The 14600-nt window shown below is 39.6% G+C and overlaps 1 protein-coding gene across 5 annotated transcripts in view; it reads left to right on the top strand.

The window, feature by feature from the left end:
* Positions 1-14600, top strand: part of LOC127790791 (uncharacterized) — a 100587-nt gene that overhangs the window by 47975 nt on the left and 38012 nt on the right. For all 5 annotated transcript variants that reach the window (XM_052320473.1, XM_052320476.1, XM_052320474.1 and 2 more), the window contains 5 exons: positions 3933-4219; positions 4314-4435; positions 4576-4618; positions 4702-4793; positions 10185-10233. In XM_052320473.1, the coding sequence (XP_052176433.1) occupies positions 3933-4219; positions 4314-4435; positions 4576-4618; positions 4702-4793; positions 10185-10233 (593 nt within the window). The remainder of the gene's footprint in view (positions 1-3932; positions 4220-4313; positions 4436-4575; positions 4619-4701; positions 4794-10184; positions 10234-14600) is intronic.

The raw sequence follows: 14600 nt of genomic DNA, 5'->3' as shown, positions 1-14600 counted from the left end.
CTAAAGAAGCATGGAGAAGAGTGGACATGAAATGGGTGCTCCATTATGACAGATGTTTAGACAAACAGAAAAAAGAGGAGCATCATGAACCTATGTGTTAATTCTAATGCGGATACTGCTTTTTTTACTTCTAGAGAGTCTTCAGATGAAACACATACAAGTGAACTCATCTTTGAGTATGTGGACAAGTGCATTGAGCAAGTTGGGTTACAAAATGTCATCCAAGTGGTAACCGATAATGTTGCCAATAATATGGGAGTGACAAAATTGTTGAAGGACTCATGTGCTACTCACACCATCAATTTGATGCTTGAAAGTATTGGAAAACTGTCGAGGTATAAGAAAGTCATTGATCAAGTCAAGAGTTTGACAATCTTCATTTATGCACACCATAAGACCTTGTCCTTAATGAGGTCATTTACGAAGAAGGGGGATATAGTGAAACCGGAAGTCACTAGATTCGCTTCTTCTTTCCTTACTCTGTAGAGTTTGATGGAGAAAAAGGCCCAAATGAAAACAATGTTTACCAGCTTTGAATGGAAGGCGATAACAAGGGTCCTTATGTCGGAGAGGGTGAAGGGTTGAGATGTCTGGGGCACTAGGAGCAGAGGAGGCATCAGGAGTAGAGTTGGCATCACTCAAGGACGACATGGTGGGATTCAGTCGAATAGCCTGAAACTCCGGTGTTTAAAAAGGTTGTTAAGTAATTGATATACACAGATTAGGATGGTTTTTGGGAAAACAGACATTGGGGATGGGTTCAGGAGGCCCTGTCAAGGTTTTGGTGAGAAGACGACGAACTTCAGGTGATGCATGTGCTCCCACGTGCCAGCTCGTGGAAGCTGGCCAAAAAAAGTTGGCGGTGCGTGACAGGGCATGACGGCTTCGGCGACAATGGGTCTCCGGTGGTTGGCCAATCTAATGACAGTGAACCCTATGGTGGCAGCGGTGCTAGCAAATGGTGCAGATAGTGGAGTTTCGACTTTGACAGGGGCGGCAAGGAGAGAGAAAAAAAGGCTTTTAGGGTTTGAAGACCGCTAGAAAAGGATACACAACGGCGACTTAGGGTTTTTTTCTCACTGGTGGCTCTGATACCATGTGAGAAAATAATTAGGAGAGAAAAACCTAAGAGATTAGCCTCTCTTAACTCGTTATTTATAATAGGCATAACGAGCCTTATGTACAATTATACTAATAATTTTATTACATAGCATGTACCCAATTCTGATTTTGCAATGCCTCTTCTACAAACTTAGGAATAGCTATAGAATGAAGGGAAGACATAAAGCTCTTGTGATTGGGTGACGAATGATAGTTAGAAATAAAATTGGCTATAGGATGCTGTGTGCAGCTCCTAATTCCTTTCCTAATAGCAATGGGCAAGTCCAAATTAGTGTGTATAGGGTCAGAATAAATAGGAGACTAAGCTAATTCCATACCTGACTTTGGGGGGGAAAGCTGGTCCTTGCATAGCACATGGATCAGGCTGACCCTTCCTCGTGTATACATAAGGTGATCCCTTGAACCTTCCTTGAGATACCACTAGATTTAGTATAGGGTTAGGGGAACCATGAGATGTTGGAGAATCTAGTATAGGAGAGATAGGTTGAGGGGATGAAGAGGCTGCAGTATCAAGAACAGGTTGTGATTTGAGGTGTAGGAGATAGATCAAGAGAGGGTAGCAACCCCATTGAGTCATCCAAACTTGGTAGCAAAATCTGGTCACCACTCATGCGCCTTGCGTCTTATTAGAAATCATAACATAACCTTCCAAATGATGTCATTAAACATGGTTGTCCGCTTATGTTCTTCACTTTGAACTATAAAATAGACTTCATTCAAAGATGGCATTTTTTGCACGACTAAGGACTTGTGCTTTGACCTGATCAAATTTAAGATTAAGACCAGCCAAAAATTCTACCATTCTATCTCTTTCTGGCATAGAGGTTAGAATAATAATATCTTTACTATATATCATCTTGATATCTTGATAATGGTCTAACTCAAGCCAAAAAGTATTCATCCGATTATTGTAATCAGACACAGACAAGGATCCTTGTTTTGTGCTACTGATTTTAGTCTTAATTTCATAAACAATAGAGCCATCTTGTACCTTTGAGTATGTCCTCTTGACACTCTCCCAAATGTCCTTAGCTGTAGATAGGAACATGTAGTTTTTGCTCACCTTGAGTTGCATTGAACTCCATTGCCATGCCATCAACATTGAGTCTTCTATACCCCAGGCAGCAAACGTAGGATCCATGGCTTTAGGGGCTGGGCCAGTGAGGTAAGAAATCTTCCCTCTACCCTTCAAAAAAGTTCTCGCTAGTTGAGACCATTGAAGGTAGTTACCTCCATCCAACCGGTATGAATGGGGCATACCGGGAAGCTCACAGGAAGAAGAACTTCTGGTTGATGGCTGGCTCTATTGGTATCACTTCTCTTGTTGACATGGGAGAAGGAGTTTTTGAGATCTCGGACATTGTATGGAATGATGAAAAGAAAAGGTGAAGTGAGAAGCAATCGGATTATAGCGGCAATGAAGGCCAAAAGAGAATGAGTCTTCTTTAGGCAACAATTGGTTCTGATACCATGTAGAATTAGGTACAGAAATATGAAGGAAGAAGAAGACTCTTGTAAATTCTCTTATTAAGTATTGATGCTAAGATACATTCCCTATTAATAGGGAAGAAGATTACAGAATAAGGAAATTGTAGATAAGGAAAACTCGCTGTACACCATACAAGAAAATAGGAAAGATGTAAATACAATGATAGGAAATTACTAAAGCTGAAAAACTTTCTAAACTTGGAAGATAATATCTATCTTGATTAGGAAGGTCAGCCCAAGACATTATCTTCCAATATCCTTCGGGAATCAACCAAATCAATCAACAAAAGTATAAATAAATGGGTGTACCCAGTACATGAGGCCCTTGCATTGTGAGGGTTGTATTTGTGTGTAGCCTTCTTGTTTCTTTGCAAAGTGGTTGTTTTTCCAACTCGAACTTATGACTTTTTGTTCAAAAAGGAGTCACCTGACCACTGCTACCAAGGCTTGCCCTCAAATAAAAAAGTATAAATATATTTTCAAAACGTTAATTGTAAATTGTAACTCTTCATTTGTCAAAGTTTTGAAACAATACAAAATATTTTAAGGTATTATTAAGTATAAACATTGTTTTAGCATAATTTTTTGTATACATTTTAATTTTTAAATTGCAAGTCTGTATGTACTTTGTAATATCATCCTGAGACAATACAATAACCTCAGGTATTAATTAGTACTTAGCATTATGTATTATTTTAAATTTTGTACATTCAAAATCATAAATTTGTAATTAAAATAATAAAAAATAGCAGTTGGCCTGCCAAGGCCTGGTGGGGCTGCCCATGAGGACTTGCATGGGCCAGCCTGAATCAGCTTGAGAGGCCAGTATGACACAACCGATATGGGCCAGGTCCACAGGCCATGCTGGGCCCTGTCCATCTCTACTGGGCACAACTTGGTCTGTTTGATATCTGATCTTCAAGACAAAATTATGTTGTTTGTTGGATTGTTATGAACTTTGTGGGAAGGCTTAAATTTGGTTCTCCCCCTCCGTAATTTTGTGTGTTTGGATGAGTTCCCTTGTCATAGTGGGTTGACAGCTGTCTAGCCAGTTATATACTCTTCGATAGACATTTTTCAGCTGTCTAATTGGTTCCCAAAGAAAGTGTGTGTGTGTGTGTGTTTTTTTTCCCTCTTTTTTCCCGCTTGGGGGGGGTGTTCAACTGTCATTGTACTCCATTTGTTAGATATAATTTTCTAAGACAAGTAAGATCATAAGCAGTGAGCTTATTTTTGATTTTTTGTAAGCTTATAAATTGATGATGTCTATAGATTTGCTTTTTCCAGAAACAATCATTGATGCTGTTTGTTGGGTGTTTTAGGGATACTGCATCTGAGGATGTGCCAGGACAGCTTTCTGTTACCCAGGGTGATTCACATCCTCCACTTTATAATGAAGAGACTGCCACTAGACAGGTGACATTTAGTGATCCTGTCAGCAGCACTGCAATGGATGATCTTGATGGGGAGGGGCAGCAAAATGAGAGAGAGCCTTTGGCTAACTGGGGTTCCAAAAACTCTCCTTACGCAACCACACCTGACAACCCCACTTCATCATATTCTCATTTGCCACCTGTTCTTGAAGAACCATCTTCATCATTCTCCGAGGGTCATAATAACTTCCTTTTTTTTTTCCAGCTTTTTATTGATTAATTTAAGCTATGCTGCTGGTCATGAAGCACTGACTTAATTGCTCTATCCAGCTGGAGATGATGATCTACTGCCTGCTATAGACGGTCTCCAGATTTCTGGTGAAGCTTTTCCTGGACGGGAACTCCAAGCATGTGGATACTCTATTAATGGAACAACGAGTTGTAACTTTGAGGTGTTTGAGGAATTTAGGCTTAATGTGTTCTGTTTTATTCTTTTTGTTTTTTTTTTTGCCTTGTGGCCTTTCTTTTGATTATTAACCTGCTTTAGTGCATTACTCTTTACTTGATTTTGCATTGTCTTCTGTGCCTGCAGTGGATGCGCCATCTAGAAGATGGATCTGTAAATTACATAGAGGGTATTCTTCTGCTACTCCATATTTTGTTGTAGTAGAATCTTTCTTTCTTTAATATCTATCGGCTGATAAGTTTTTGCTGACAGGAGCAAAGCAACCTAATTATCTTGTTACTGCTGATGATGTTGATACATTACTAGCTATTGAAGTCCAGCCTCTAGATAACAGAAAACGCAAGGTATTCTCTACTTAAATTGGAGAAATAGTATTGTGAATCCTCGTCAAGTTGTAGTTATTGGTACTCAGTATGTGGTTTCGTGCAGTATGAAACCCTCAGCTTGGAGTACCAATTGTTGGTACTCAGTATGAAACCAATTGCTGGTACTCAGATAATTGGTACTTAGTATGAAACCTATTATGCAATTCAAAATTTCTCATCACTAGGCTCAAATTATTTGTTTTCTTAGCTAATTTGTGTGTGTGTTTCCCCCATTTTTTGTGTCAAGTTGATGACAGAAATTTTCATAAGATTTTGAGTTTGCTTCAATAACTGCCTTATTTTCTTTCTGTCTGGCCAAAACATGCTCCTTGTGTTTTCTTTGTTATTGTTGAATTATTAACCACCATCTCATAAAAAAGCTTAACTGTTAGATAGATGGTTAATTTTATCATTATATTATCATTTTTACTCTCAACATGCTCCCTTATGCGTGGCCGGGCTTTATTACATATTTGGTCCAAACACGTTCAATAATTTAAATATTGAGTTAGCAGTGAGGTTTAAACTCATGACATTTGTTTGTTTTGGTACCATGTTGAATGATTAACCTTCATGTCATCTAAAAGTTTAAATTGTTAGATAGAGGGTTAACTTTATCTTTTATATTATCTTTTTACTCTCGACAGTTATGACATGCATGCAAGTCTTGCAGCAAGCTCTCCTATTTTGGTTTTTTCTTCTTTTATCTTTTCATTCTACCACCATGATGGAGGACATTGGAAGAAACCTCTAAAGGCATATAAAAAGCATCTTAAAATTGGCTTTATGACTCAGTGATTCATTTAACATGTTTTGTATGAAGAAAAACCCTCTTAGAAGGTTTGTAGTTTTAATTGCAATATTTTATTTATATGTCAAGGGTAGTTTTGTCACTTTGTACAATATTTCCTTTTAAGTCCTTTTTGTCAACTCTAATTATGTTTTAGGGTTTTTTTGTACTCTTTTCCTAGTCTTATTATTAATAGCTTTAGATATGAAAAGGATTTCAATTTTGTTAGTTTCCTAATAGGAGAAAGATTGCCTAATCCTAGTAAGAATAGGTTTATTAGAACTCTATGAATACTATTATAATCTCTCTTTTTCATTAGTTAATGAATAATTATCTTCAGTTTTCTCTAAGTGTTGATGCTTTGAATTGTGTGATGCAATTCTAACCCAAGGTGTGATCCCTAGAAGACGTTTCTCTCTCTCTAATTTTTCAATTTCATTTTCTTAATTTTCCTAACCCTACTCTCTACCCCCAAATTTCATTTCTTCAGCCATATAAATTGCCTACCAACCCATTACATGCTAAAACCCTAGCACAAATTTCTCTAGTATTGTAACCCTAAACAAGCCTCCAATCTCTAGGTCTTCTCAGAATACTAGATCTGTCCAACATCAGTTTGGTGTAAGAGCCATTAGGACGAGGTTTCTGCAACAGCAACAAACAATCAGCAATCCTTGTCCTCATCAGCTAAGCATGATTCACAGCCATGTACTGGTTATGGAGCAACAAGAAGAAGAAGAAGGTAGTGAAATTGTTGTAGGGGTATATGCTACCGATTATTTTGAAGAACAATACTTCACTTCTTTCCGTTCAAATAATACTTGCAGCCCCTAAAGTAAAAATGGAAGATTGGAGGCGCACTTGAAATTTTTAAATCTTAGTTGCTTCAAAGATCAAGCTAAAAGCTTATTATTGATGTAGGAAGTTGTATGAATATAGTTTCAACATCCACTGTTTAACGCCTCAAACATCTAGTTGAATCCCAGGTTCATATACAAAGTTGCTTGGATTGACAATGCTCTACAATTCCAATAACTCAAAGATGCCTTCTTACCCTTTCTATTGGTAATGATAGGCGTTCGATATGGTTCTATTTGTAATTCCTATGAAAGTTGCCCACATTCTTCTTGGTCAACCATGGCTTTATCATTGAGATGCCAACCATTTTGGTAATGAGAACAATTACACATTCGCTTTTTGTTGGAAAACCATGGTTTTGATTACTTTGAAGTCGATGACCACAACTAACATGGAGACTGTGAGATTTATCTTTATATTATAGCTTATGTCATTAGGATTAGCTTATGTCATGATTCATTTAGTATTAGTATATATAAGTGTACAATCTATTGTTTGAGTGAGGAATTTATTTTCTCCAACTAGTGTTTGGCTATTTCAAGTTATCTAATTCAACATGGTATCAGAGCCACCATTCAAACCCTAGTTGTAGTCGCTGCTTGTTTGCTGCCTCAACCCCGCCTCCCCCATGTTGCTGCCAGTCTCCTCCATCAGCTCCAGCGTGCATCCCCTCCCTTCCAACAGCCTCTAGCTCCTCGTTGCATTTTGTCCCTTACCGTCGCAACAGCCACTAGATCTTGTTGCCAATGTAGATCTTGCCGACACCACCAAATCTCGCTGCCTTCTCTAGATCTATCCACCTCCGGCCACCACTACCACTGGCATTGCCGCCGCTACTATTGTCACCAACCTCTAGTGAGTTTCCAGCGACAGTCACTTCGCCTCCATCGTCGTCCACCGTCGACCAGCCTCCCACGACCATTGGGTTAAACATATCTCTGGAACTCAATGGCCTCATAAGGGAATAGAGCTTTCTTGGACTTCTATTGAACTGAAAAGAGGGGTTTGGGCTGTCAAAGTGGTTCTTTGGATTAAGGGAATGATCATTTCAATGGAGCATCATTCAGGAACTCAATGGCCTCATAAAGTGTGTGAAGAACATAGTGGTACTAAGTGCAAATCTGCTGGATCTCTCTGAGGAATATAGTCATTTAGCAGAATCCTGAGCAGGTTGGAGAGTGAGAACCACTTGTTAGAAGGTGGTATTGGTGGTGGACTGGTTATTGAACAAAAAATATATTTTCCAGAAGATGACTCAAAGCATTATCCAGATCGGTCAATACTTCCGATTGGTGTGGCGTCTACTTCGATCACTTGGACCCCGCGGTTCGTCATAAGGCTGTCTTAGGCCAATGATCACCTTGCTCTGGTGCTGAAGTTGTCAGCACCTCAGAGCTGACAAGGGTGATTTAGAATTGTGAGGGAATTTGGAGAAGAAAGAGAGAGAGAGAGAGAAAGAATAACAGAATTGGAGAGAGAAATAAGATTCTTTTCATTTCATGATTGGTGGGTAAGGCCACAGTACATGTATATATAACTGTTAGCTGAGACAATCTTCTGGAATGTACACTAGGAGATGCCAGATACTAACTGCCTAGGTACAACTCCTAGCAGCTTACAAAATTTTTGGACTATCCTACCCTTAGGAATGTGACAAAGAAGATATGACAGGCTTTCCTTTGGAAGCTTTTGAGGAGAAACAAAATTCCTAGTACCAAGACTGTCCTGTTCCATATGAACGACTTCTATTAGCTCTATTCTCACCTCTATTAACTTATTGAAACAAGGAGGTGGTTGTTAATTGTTCCTTTTTGTGCGAAAGAGGATGAGGAGTTGATGGATCATTTACTATTTCATTTGACAGTAGTTCCTACTCTTTTAGAGCACTTTTAATTCCATTTGGTGTACAGTGGGTGATACCAATATCAGTGCATCAATGCTAAGTTTTATGGAGTTTGGCATGCCTGAATAGGAGATAGACTTGAGTTTGGAAGAATTTTCCTTTTAGTATCTTGGCATATATGGCAGGAGGAAGATTGACATACTTTGAAGGTGCTGAGAGTTAATTTGTTTTTTCTTGAAAGGCCATTGTTCTTTCTCTTTGGTTGTGGTTTAGGGAAGAATGATTTTTACTTTGTGAGTCTTTCTTTTTTTGTTGTTGTTGTTGTTGTTGTTGTTGTTGTTGTGTTTTGTTGATGATTAATCTTTGCAAATAGCTTGGTATTTCTTTCTTTATAGGACTTATCCCTGTTTAGGTGCTCCTTTTCTTAATATAGTTAATAATCAGAATAAAGAACTTTGATGTGGGAGACTAGACTGGATGAGATGCTGGCATAACATTTGATTTTGCAAGCCCCTGTTCTGATTGTTATGTCTCAAGATTGCTCAGGAGTCCTATTTTGAAGGAAGAATCTCTTGCCAATTTTCACTGATGAAGTTGCATCAAACATAACATTGAGATGATCAGTCCATGACTATAGCAGGCTTGGACCTATTGAACGGCTCTAGCTTTTTATTCTTCAAGAAGAATTTGGATTGTGACTGCCCCTTCTAGTGTTGCGTGTTTTAGGGCACCTGCTTATGGATGGTTCTTGCATGCAGTAGTTAGAGGTGGCATGCGCTTCCTAGCTGTAGTAGTATGTACATTGAAGTCAGCTGTGGAACAGCTTATCATTATTTATGGGATGACTAGAGAATTGTGGGATCTGTTTTGGTTTTAATCAGGATTGTTTGGGTCTTCCATATAGAAGCTTCTGTTTACTTCTATTAGGGAGGGGAGTCAGGGACTGAGTTTCCTTTGCTAATGAAAAGACGTGGAAAGCTGGTACTTTCTGTTTTTCAGACTTCCAGCAATGGGAGAATGGCAGATGTCTTGCCTTCTATGGAGTGGTGTTTTTTTTTTTTTTGGGGGGGGGGGGGGGGGGGGGGTGTTGAAAATCTTTCCTTTTGTCTATTGGTTTCTGTGGAGGAAATGGGAACTTTTCTTTCATGAGCTCATTTGTATCTACTCTGGTGTAGGTTTTACCTCAATTATTACCTTCTACAAACTATATTATGAATAGAATAATATTGTATCTGGAATTACCTGGGTTCATTAATATTTATACATAGTCATTCATAAACAGAGGACACATCTTAAAAAGGAGGGGCTTGTTTACCAACCTTCCTTTTCGTTTTCTGGACTACTTATATATCCTTTTACTATTATAATTAGGGGCTTGTTTACCAACCTTCCTTTTCGTTTTACTGGACTACTTATATATCCTTTTACTATTATAATTATATTATAGCTCAAGCTCATTGGTTCTACGTACACCCTTAACAAACCTATGTTTTCTTTCTCAGACCCTCTAGTCAATTATCAGTGCACTAGCACAATATCTTTGGATATTGATGACTCCTAGATGGATGTGAACCAATATATGGTTGAAAGTTCACTTGGTTCTGTAGCATGAAATTTTAGTGCAAAGGATTTGAAGGGGATATTAAAAAAAGGGCTAAATAATTTGAGATGCATACTCATGCTGGGATCTGAATTTTATACATTTTATTTAAGAAAGTCGTGGTACGTCTTTGTTTTGACCAAGGATTTACTTCTTGTACACTTGAATGTTTTTTTTATGCAGCACAGATATATGATATAAAATCTGCAAGCCTGTCATTATTGCGTTGTAGAAAACTCAAAATCAACTGTAATATAACTTGTTTCTTTTTATCTCCAGGGAGAACTTGTAAGGGTCTTTGCCAATGAACAAAGAAAAATCACTTGTGGTAAGCTAATTGTTTGAAACGTGTGCTTATTTTGAGAAATTTTGGTTTATGTACCTGTAATTTATGTTCATAGCTGTTGTCACATATATTTTGAAGCTTGAAATGATTCATCCAGCCCTTTTCGTTTGTCACCATAGATTTTCAGATGTCAATCAAAGAATTTTTTTTGCCTAAAAGGTTCCATCTCTTATTCGTATTTAAGGTATTGCGTGATGGCATCCAATAATATGGGTTCTTATGTTTGATTAATTTTCTTTTGAATTTCTGGGACTGATTGTATCTTTTCCTTTCTCTTTCTCATGCATTCTCTTGTTTGTGTTTATACACCCTGTTTGGTTCTTTTTTCTGTTCTTTCTTATTTTCCTTTTAAGGCTTGATAGTTGTAATGGCCCTTCATCTGCAACATCAGAAAGGAAGTTATTTATTTATTTTTTGGTTTGTGGGATTTGTGTTCGTGTGCATTGGAATGATTTTTTTTATTAATTGAGCTTTTGGGTTAATGCACCCTCCAGGATTCTTTTTTCCAACTTCCTTATTGTTTAGTCTAATTCCAACTCTTTTGCTGACGTTTATATATAGACTTTAGATACTAAGAGGGATTATTGCATACCTCAAACAGCTTGAGATATGCATCCCTGAAATTTATCATCAATTGCTAATTTGAGTTATCGTGTCTATAAAATAAGAGAATGTAAAAGTATATCTCATAAATGAGGTGTACTACAACTTATATGCATGCATCCTATTCCTATGTAAGGAAACAGAATAAAGTAGGAAACTAACCATACAGGAATAGGAAACTATATATAGACTATAGAGGAATAAAATCTATAAATTAGGCAATAATATTGTAGCCCTAACTTATCATAATATATAACTAATTACACTCTAGAATGCGTTATTAACAATGTCTTTGTTGAGTTATATGGTTATAGTCTAGGGTTAATTCTATGATAGAGCCCATGGCCCATCGTATTTGTATATATATATAGGTGTATAGTCTATGAATTAATTAAGTGGTTTTATACATATTAAAAGCTAGGTTTACTTCCTAACCTTCACATGGTATCAGAGACAAAATACAAACCCTAACAGCCACCATACAAACCCTAGCCGCCGCCGTTGTCGCCACCCACATCACCGACGAACACTGTCGGTCGCGTCGCCACCGACGGCTGCAGCCTGTCGTGCCACCGCCGTCGCCGCCCACTGGGTTTCTACCGCACATGCACTACTGGTCAGCTGCGGGTCTTCATCGTCCGGCCACCAATCACGCACACCACCACCACCGTTGCATTCGCCGGTCTTCGATTTGTTGACCCCCGGAGGATCATCGCCGTTGCCGTCGCCACGCGTTGCCTCTCTCGCACTGTTCACGGAGACGTTTTTACTCCGATCTCTCTCACCAGTGCTCCGATCGCAACGCCGTCTTCACCATTGGACTCGCCTCCTTCAGCCCATCCCAGCCCCGGTGGTTTCGTCGCCATCCGCTGCCATCCGCGACCGCCGGTCATCGACATCCGCCATCTGTCGTCGCTCCAATGCACCTGTTCTCTGTGCTGGATCATCTAGCCTTTATTTTTCGGCTTATTTAATCCTTTTGTTTCAGATATGTTGATCTTGTAGGGATCCCTTTTATCCAACATGGCTGGTACTAGTAAATTTGGCTCCTTTTCTAGTATTTTGTCTCCCTCTCCAGCCATTGCTACTGAGAAGTTGATGGGTAGTTCTAATTATATCTCTTGGTTCAAGGTGGTTGAACTATGGTGTATGGGTCAAGGCTTACAGGATCATCTAACTACCAAGGCCGAGAATGTGACCATAAACAAACCTGAGTGGCAGAGAGCTGATGCTCTGTTGTGCAGTCTCCTGTGGCAGTCAATTGATCCCTCTCTTCATCCGATTTATACTAATTATACCACGTGCTGTGAATTGTGGGCTTAGGCCAAGGCGTTATACACTAATGACATTCAAAGCCTGTATTCAATGGTGTCTAATCTGCTCAATTTACGACAATAGGGTTTGACTCTTCCTAATTTTCTTGGTCGGATGGCCTCTATTAAAGCTGAATTTAACTCCTTGTTCCCCACTAGTAAGACTGCTGTGGAGGATCTAGCTCAGCGGGATAAGTTCTTCATGGTGTGTACTCTTGTTGCCATTGGTCCTGAGCTTGCTCCTGTTCGTGATCAGATTCTTGCTAGCCCTACTGTACCTACTATGGATGAAGTGTATTCTCGTCTTCTTTGGGTTTCATTTGTTCCTACGGTGCCTCCCTTTTCTACAGGTGATCATTCAGTCATGGCTTCACAGGTTCAGAGTAGTGGTGAATAGGGAGGAGATCATGGTAATCGGGGCAAATGCCCCAAGGGCCCAAGTGTAACTATTGTCACAAGTGGGGGCATGCTAAGGAACAGTGTTATAAGTTGCATGGCCGCCCTCCTCGTGTTAATGTTGCTCATGCTGATGGTTCTCGATCTGAGTCCTTTGATGGTCATGCGCACCGCAATCTGTCCTTCTCACTGGGGCTGACTATGATGAGTATCTCAAATATAAGACGCCCTAGCAAACCTCATCCACAGTTGCTTCTGTCGCCTGGTGATTCCACTGCCTGTCTCGCTCAGTCATCTTCTTTGGGACCATGGGTCCTAGACTCAGGTGTTTCTAACCATATCTCTGGTAATCCCCATTTATTCTCTTATTTTACTAATTCTATTTCTTTACCTTCTGTAACATTAGCCAATGAGTCCAAAGCGATTGCTAAAACTATTGGCACTGCCAAACCCTTACCTTCTCTGCCTTTAGATTCTGTCATTTATCTTCCTCATTGTCCCTTTAATCTTGTCCCTGTTAGTAAATTTACGCGTGCCTTAAATTGTTCTATCACCTTTGATGATCATTCTGTTACTATCCAGGATCGCGGTACGGGACAAATGATTGGCGTCGAATGTGAGTCGCAGGGTCTCTATCATCTCAACCTTCCTACATCACCTATTGCTTGCTCAGTAACTGAGTCTCTTGCTCTTCTCCACAATCGTTTGGGACATCCTAGTTTGACTAAGTTTCAGAAGATGATCCCCAGTTTATCTAGGTTGTTGTCTTTTCATTGCGAGTCTTGTCAACTTGGAAAACAGTCTCGCACTTCTTTTCCAAAGTGTGTCAATAATTGGGCTGTGTCCCCGTTTGCTTTAGTTCATTCCGATGTCTGGGGTCCTAGTCGTGTCGTGTCTGTTTTGGGTTTTCAATATTTTGTAACGTTTATCGACGATTATTCTCGTTGCACATGGTTATATTTAATGAAAAATCATTCTGAGTTATTCTCAATTTTTGAATCCTTTTGTGCTAAAATCAAAACACAATTTCATATCTCTGTCCAAGTATTGCGTAGTGACAATGCCCCTGAGTATTTTTCTATTCCCTTTACTACCTTTATGTCTTCTCAGGGGATCTTGCATCAGTCGTCTTGTACATGTACACCACAGTAGAATGGGGTTGCTAAGCGTAAAAACAGACATTTGATTGAAATTGCTCGTACTCTTATTCTACATCATCATGTCCCCTTTTGCTTTTGGGCTGAAGCTGTCTTTGCTACTTGCTATCTCATTAACAGGATGCCCTTATCGGTTCTTCAGCCCCAGATTCCTCACTCTCTCTTGTTTCCTGATCAACCATTATATATTCTTGCTCCACATGTCTTTGGTTGCACCTGTTTTGTCCATAATCTGTCTCCCAGTCAAGATAAATTGTCTGCTCGGTCCATCAAGTGCATTTTTCTTGGTTACTCTCGCCTTCAGAAGGGTTATCGGTGTTATTCTCCTGACACCCGCCGCTATTTTCTTTCGGCGGATGTTACCTTCTTTGAGTCATCTCCTTTCTACTCTTCACCTCATTCCGAGTGTCAACCCATTTCTGAGGCCATCCCTCTTCCCGCGAGTCCTCCTGCTCCTATTCTCCCTGTTTCTCCTTCTCTCCCATTGCAGGTTTATCATCGGCGTCATCAGCCTCGGTCTCCTCCCGGTGGAGATGTTGTTCCTGTGCCTTCTCCCGCATCTCCTACTACTTCAGCGACTCCTACTGCCTCACATCCTGCTCCAGTCTCTCCACCTACCGCGGTCTTTCCTTATGAGGATATGCTTCCTATTGCCCTTCGGAAAGGTACCTGTTCTTCTCGCAATCCTCACCCCATTTATAATTTTCTTAGCTATCACCATCTCTCGTCTCCTTTTTGTGCTTTTGTGTCTTCCTTATCCTTTGTTTCAATACCTAAGACTGTTAGTGAGGCAGTTTCTGATCCGGGGTGGCGACAAGCAATGGTGGATGAGATGACTGCTTTGCATTCTAATGGTACTTGAGATTTGGTTCCTTTACCC

Source organism: Diospyros lotus, chromosome 14, assembly GCF_014633365.1.
Source record: "Diospyros lotus cultivar Yz01 chromosome 14, ASM1463336v1, whole genome shotgun sequence".
Lineage (NCBI taxonomy): Eukaryota > Viridiplantae > Streptophyta > Magnoliopsida > Ericales > Ebenaceae > Diospyros > Diospyros lotus.
The sequence above is the reverse complement of the archived record's forward strand: the minus strand, read 5'-3'. Positions and strand labels throughout refer to the sequence as shown.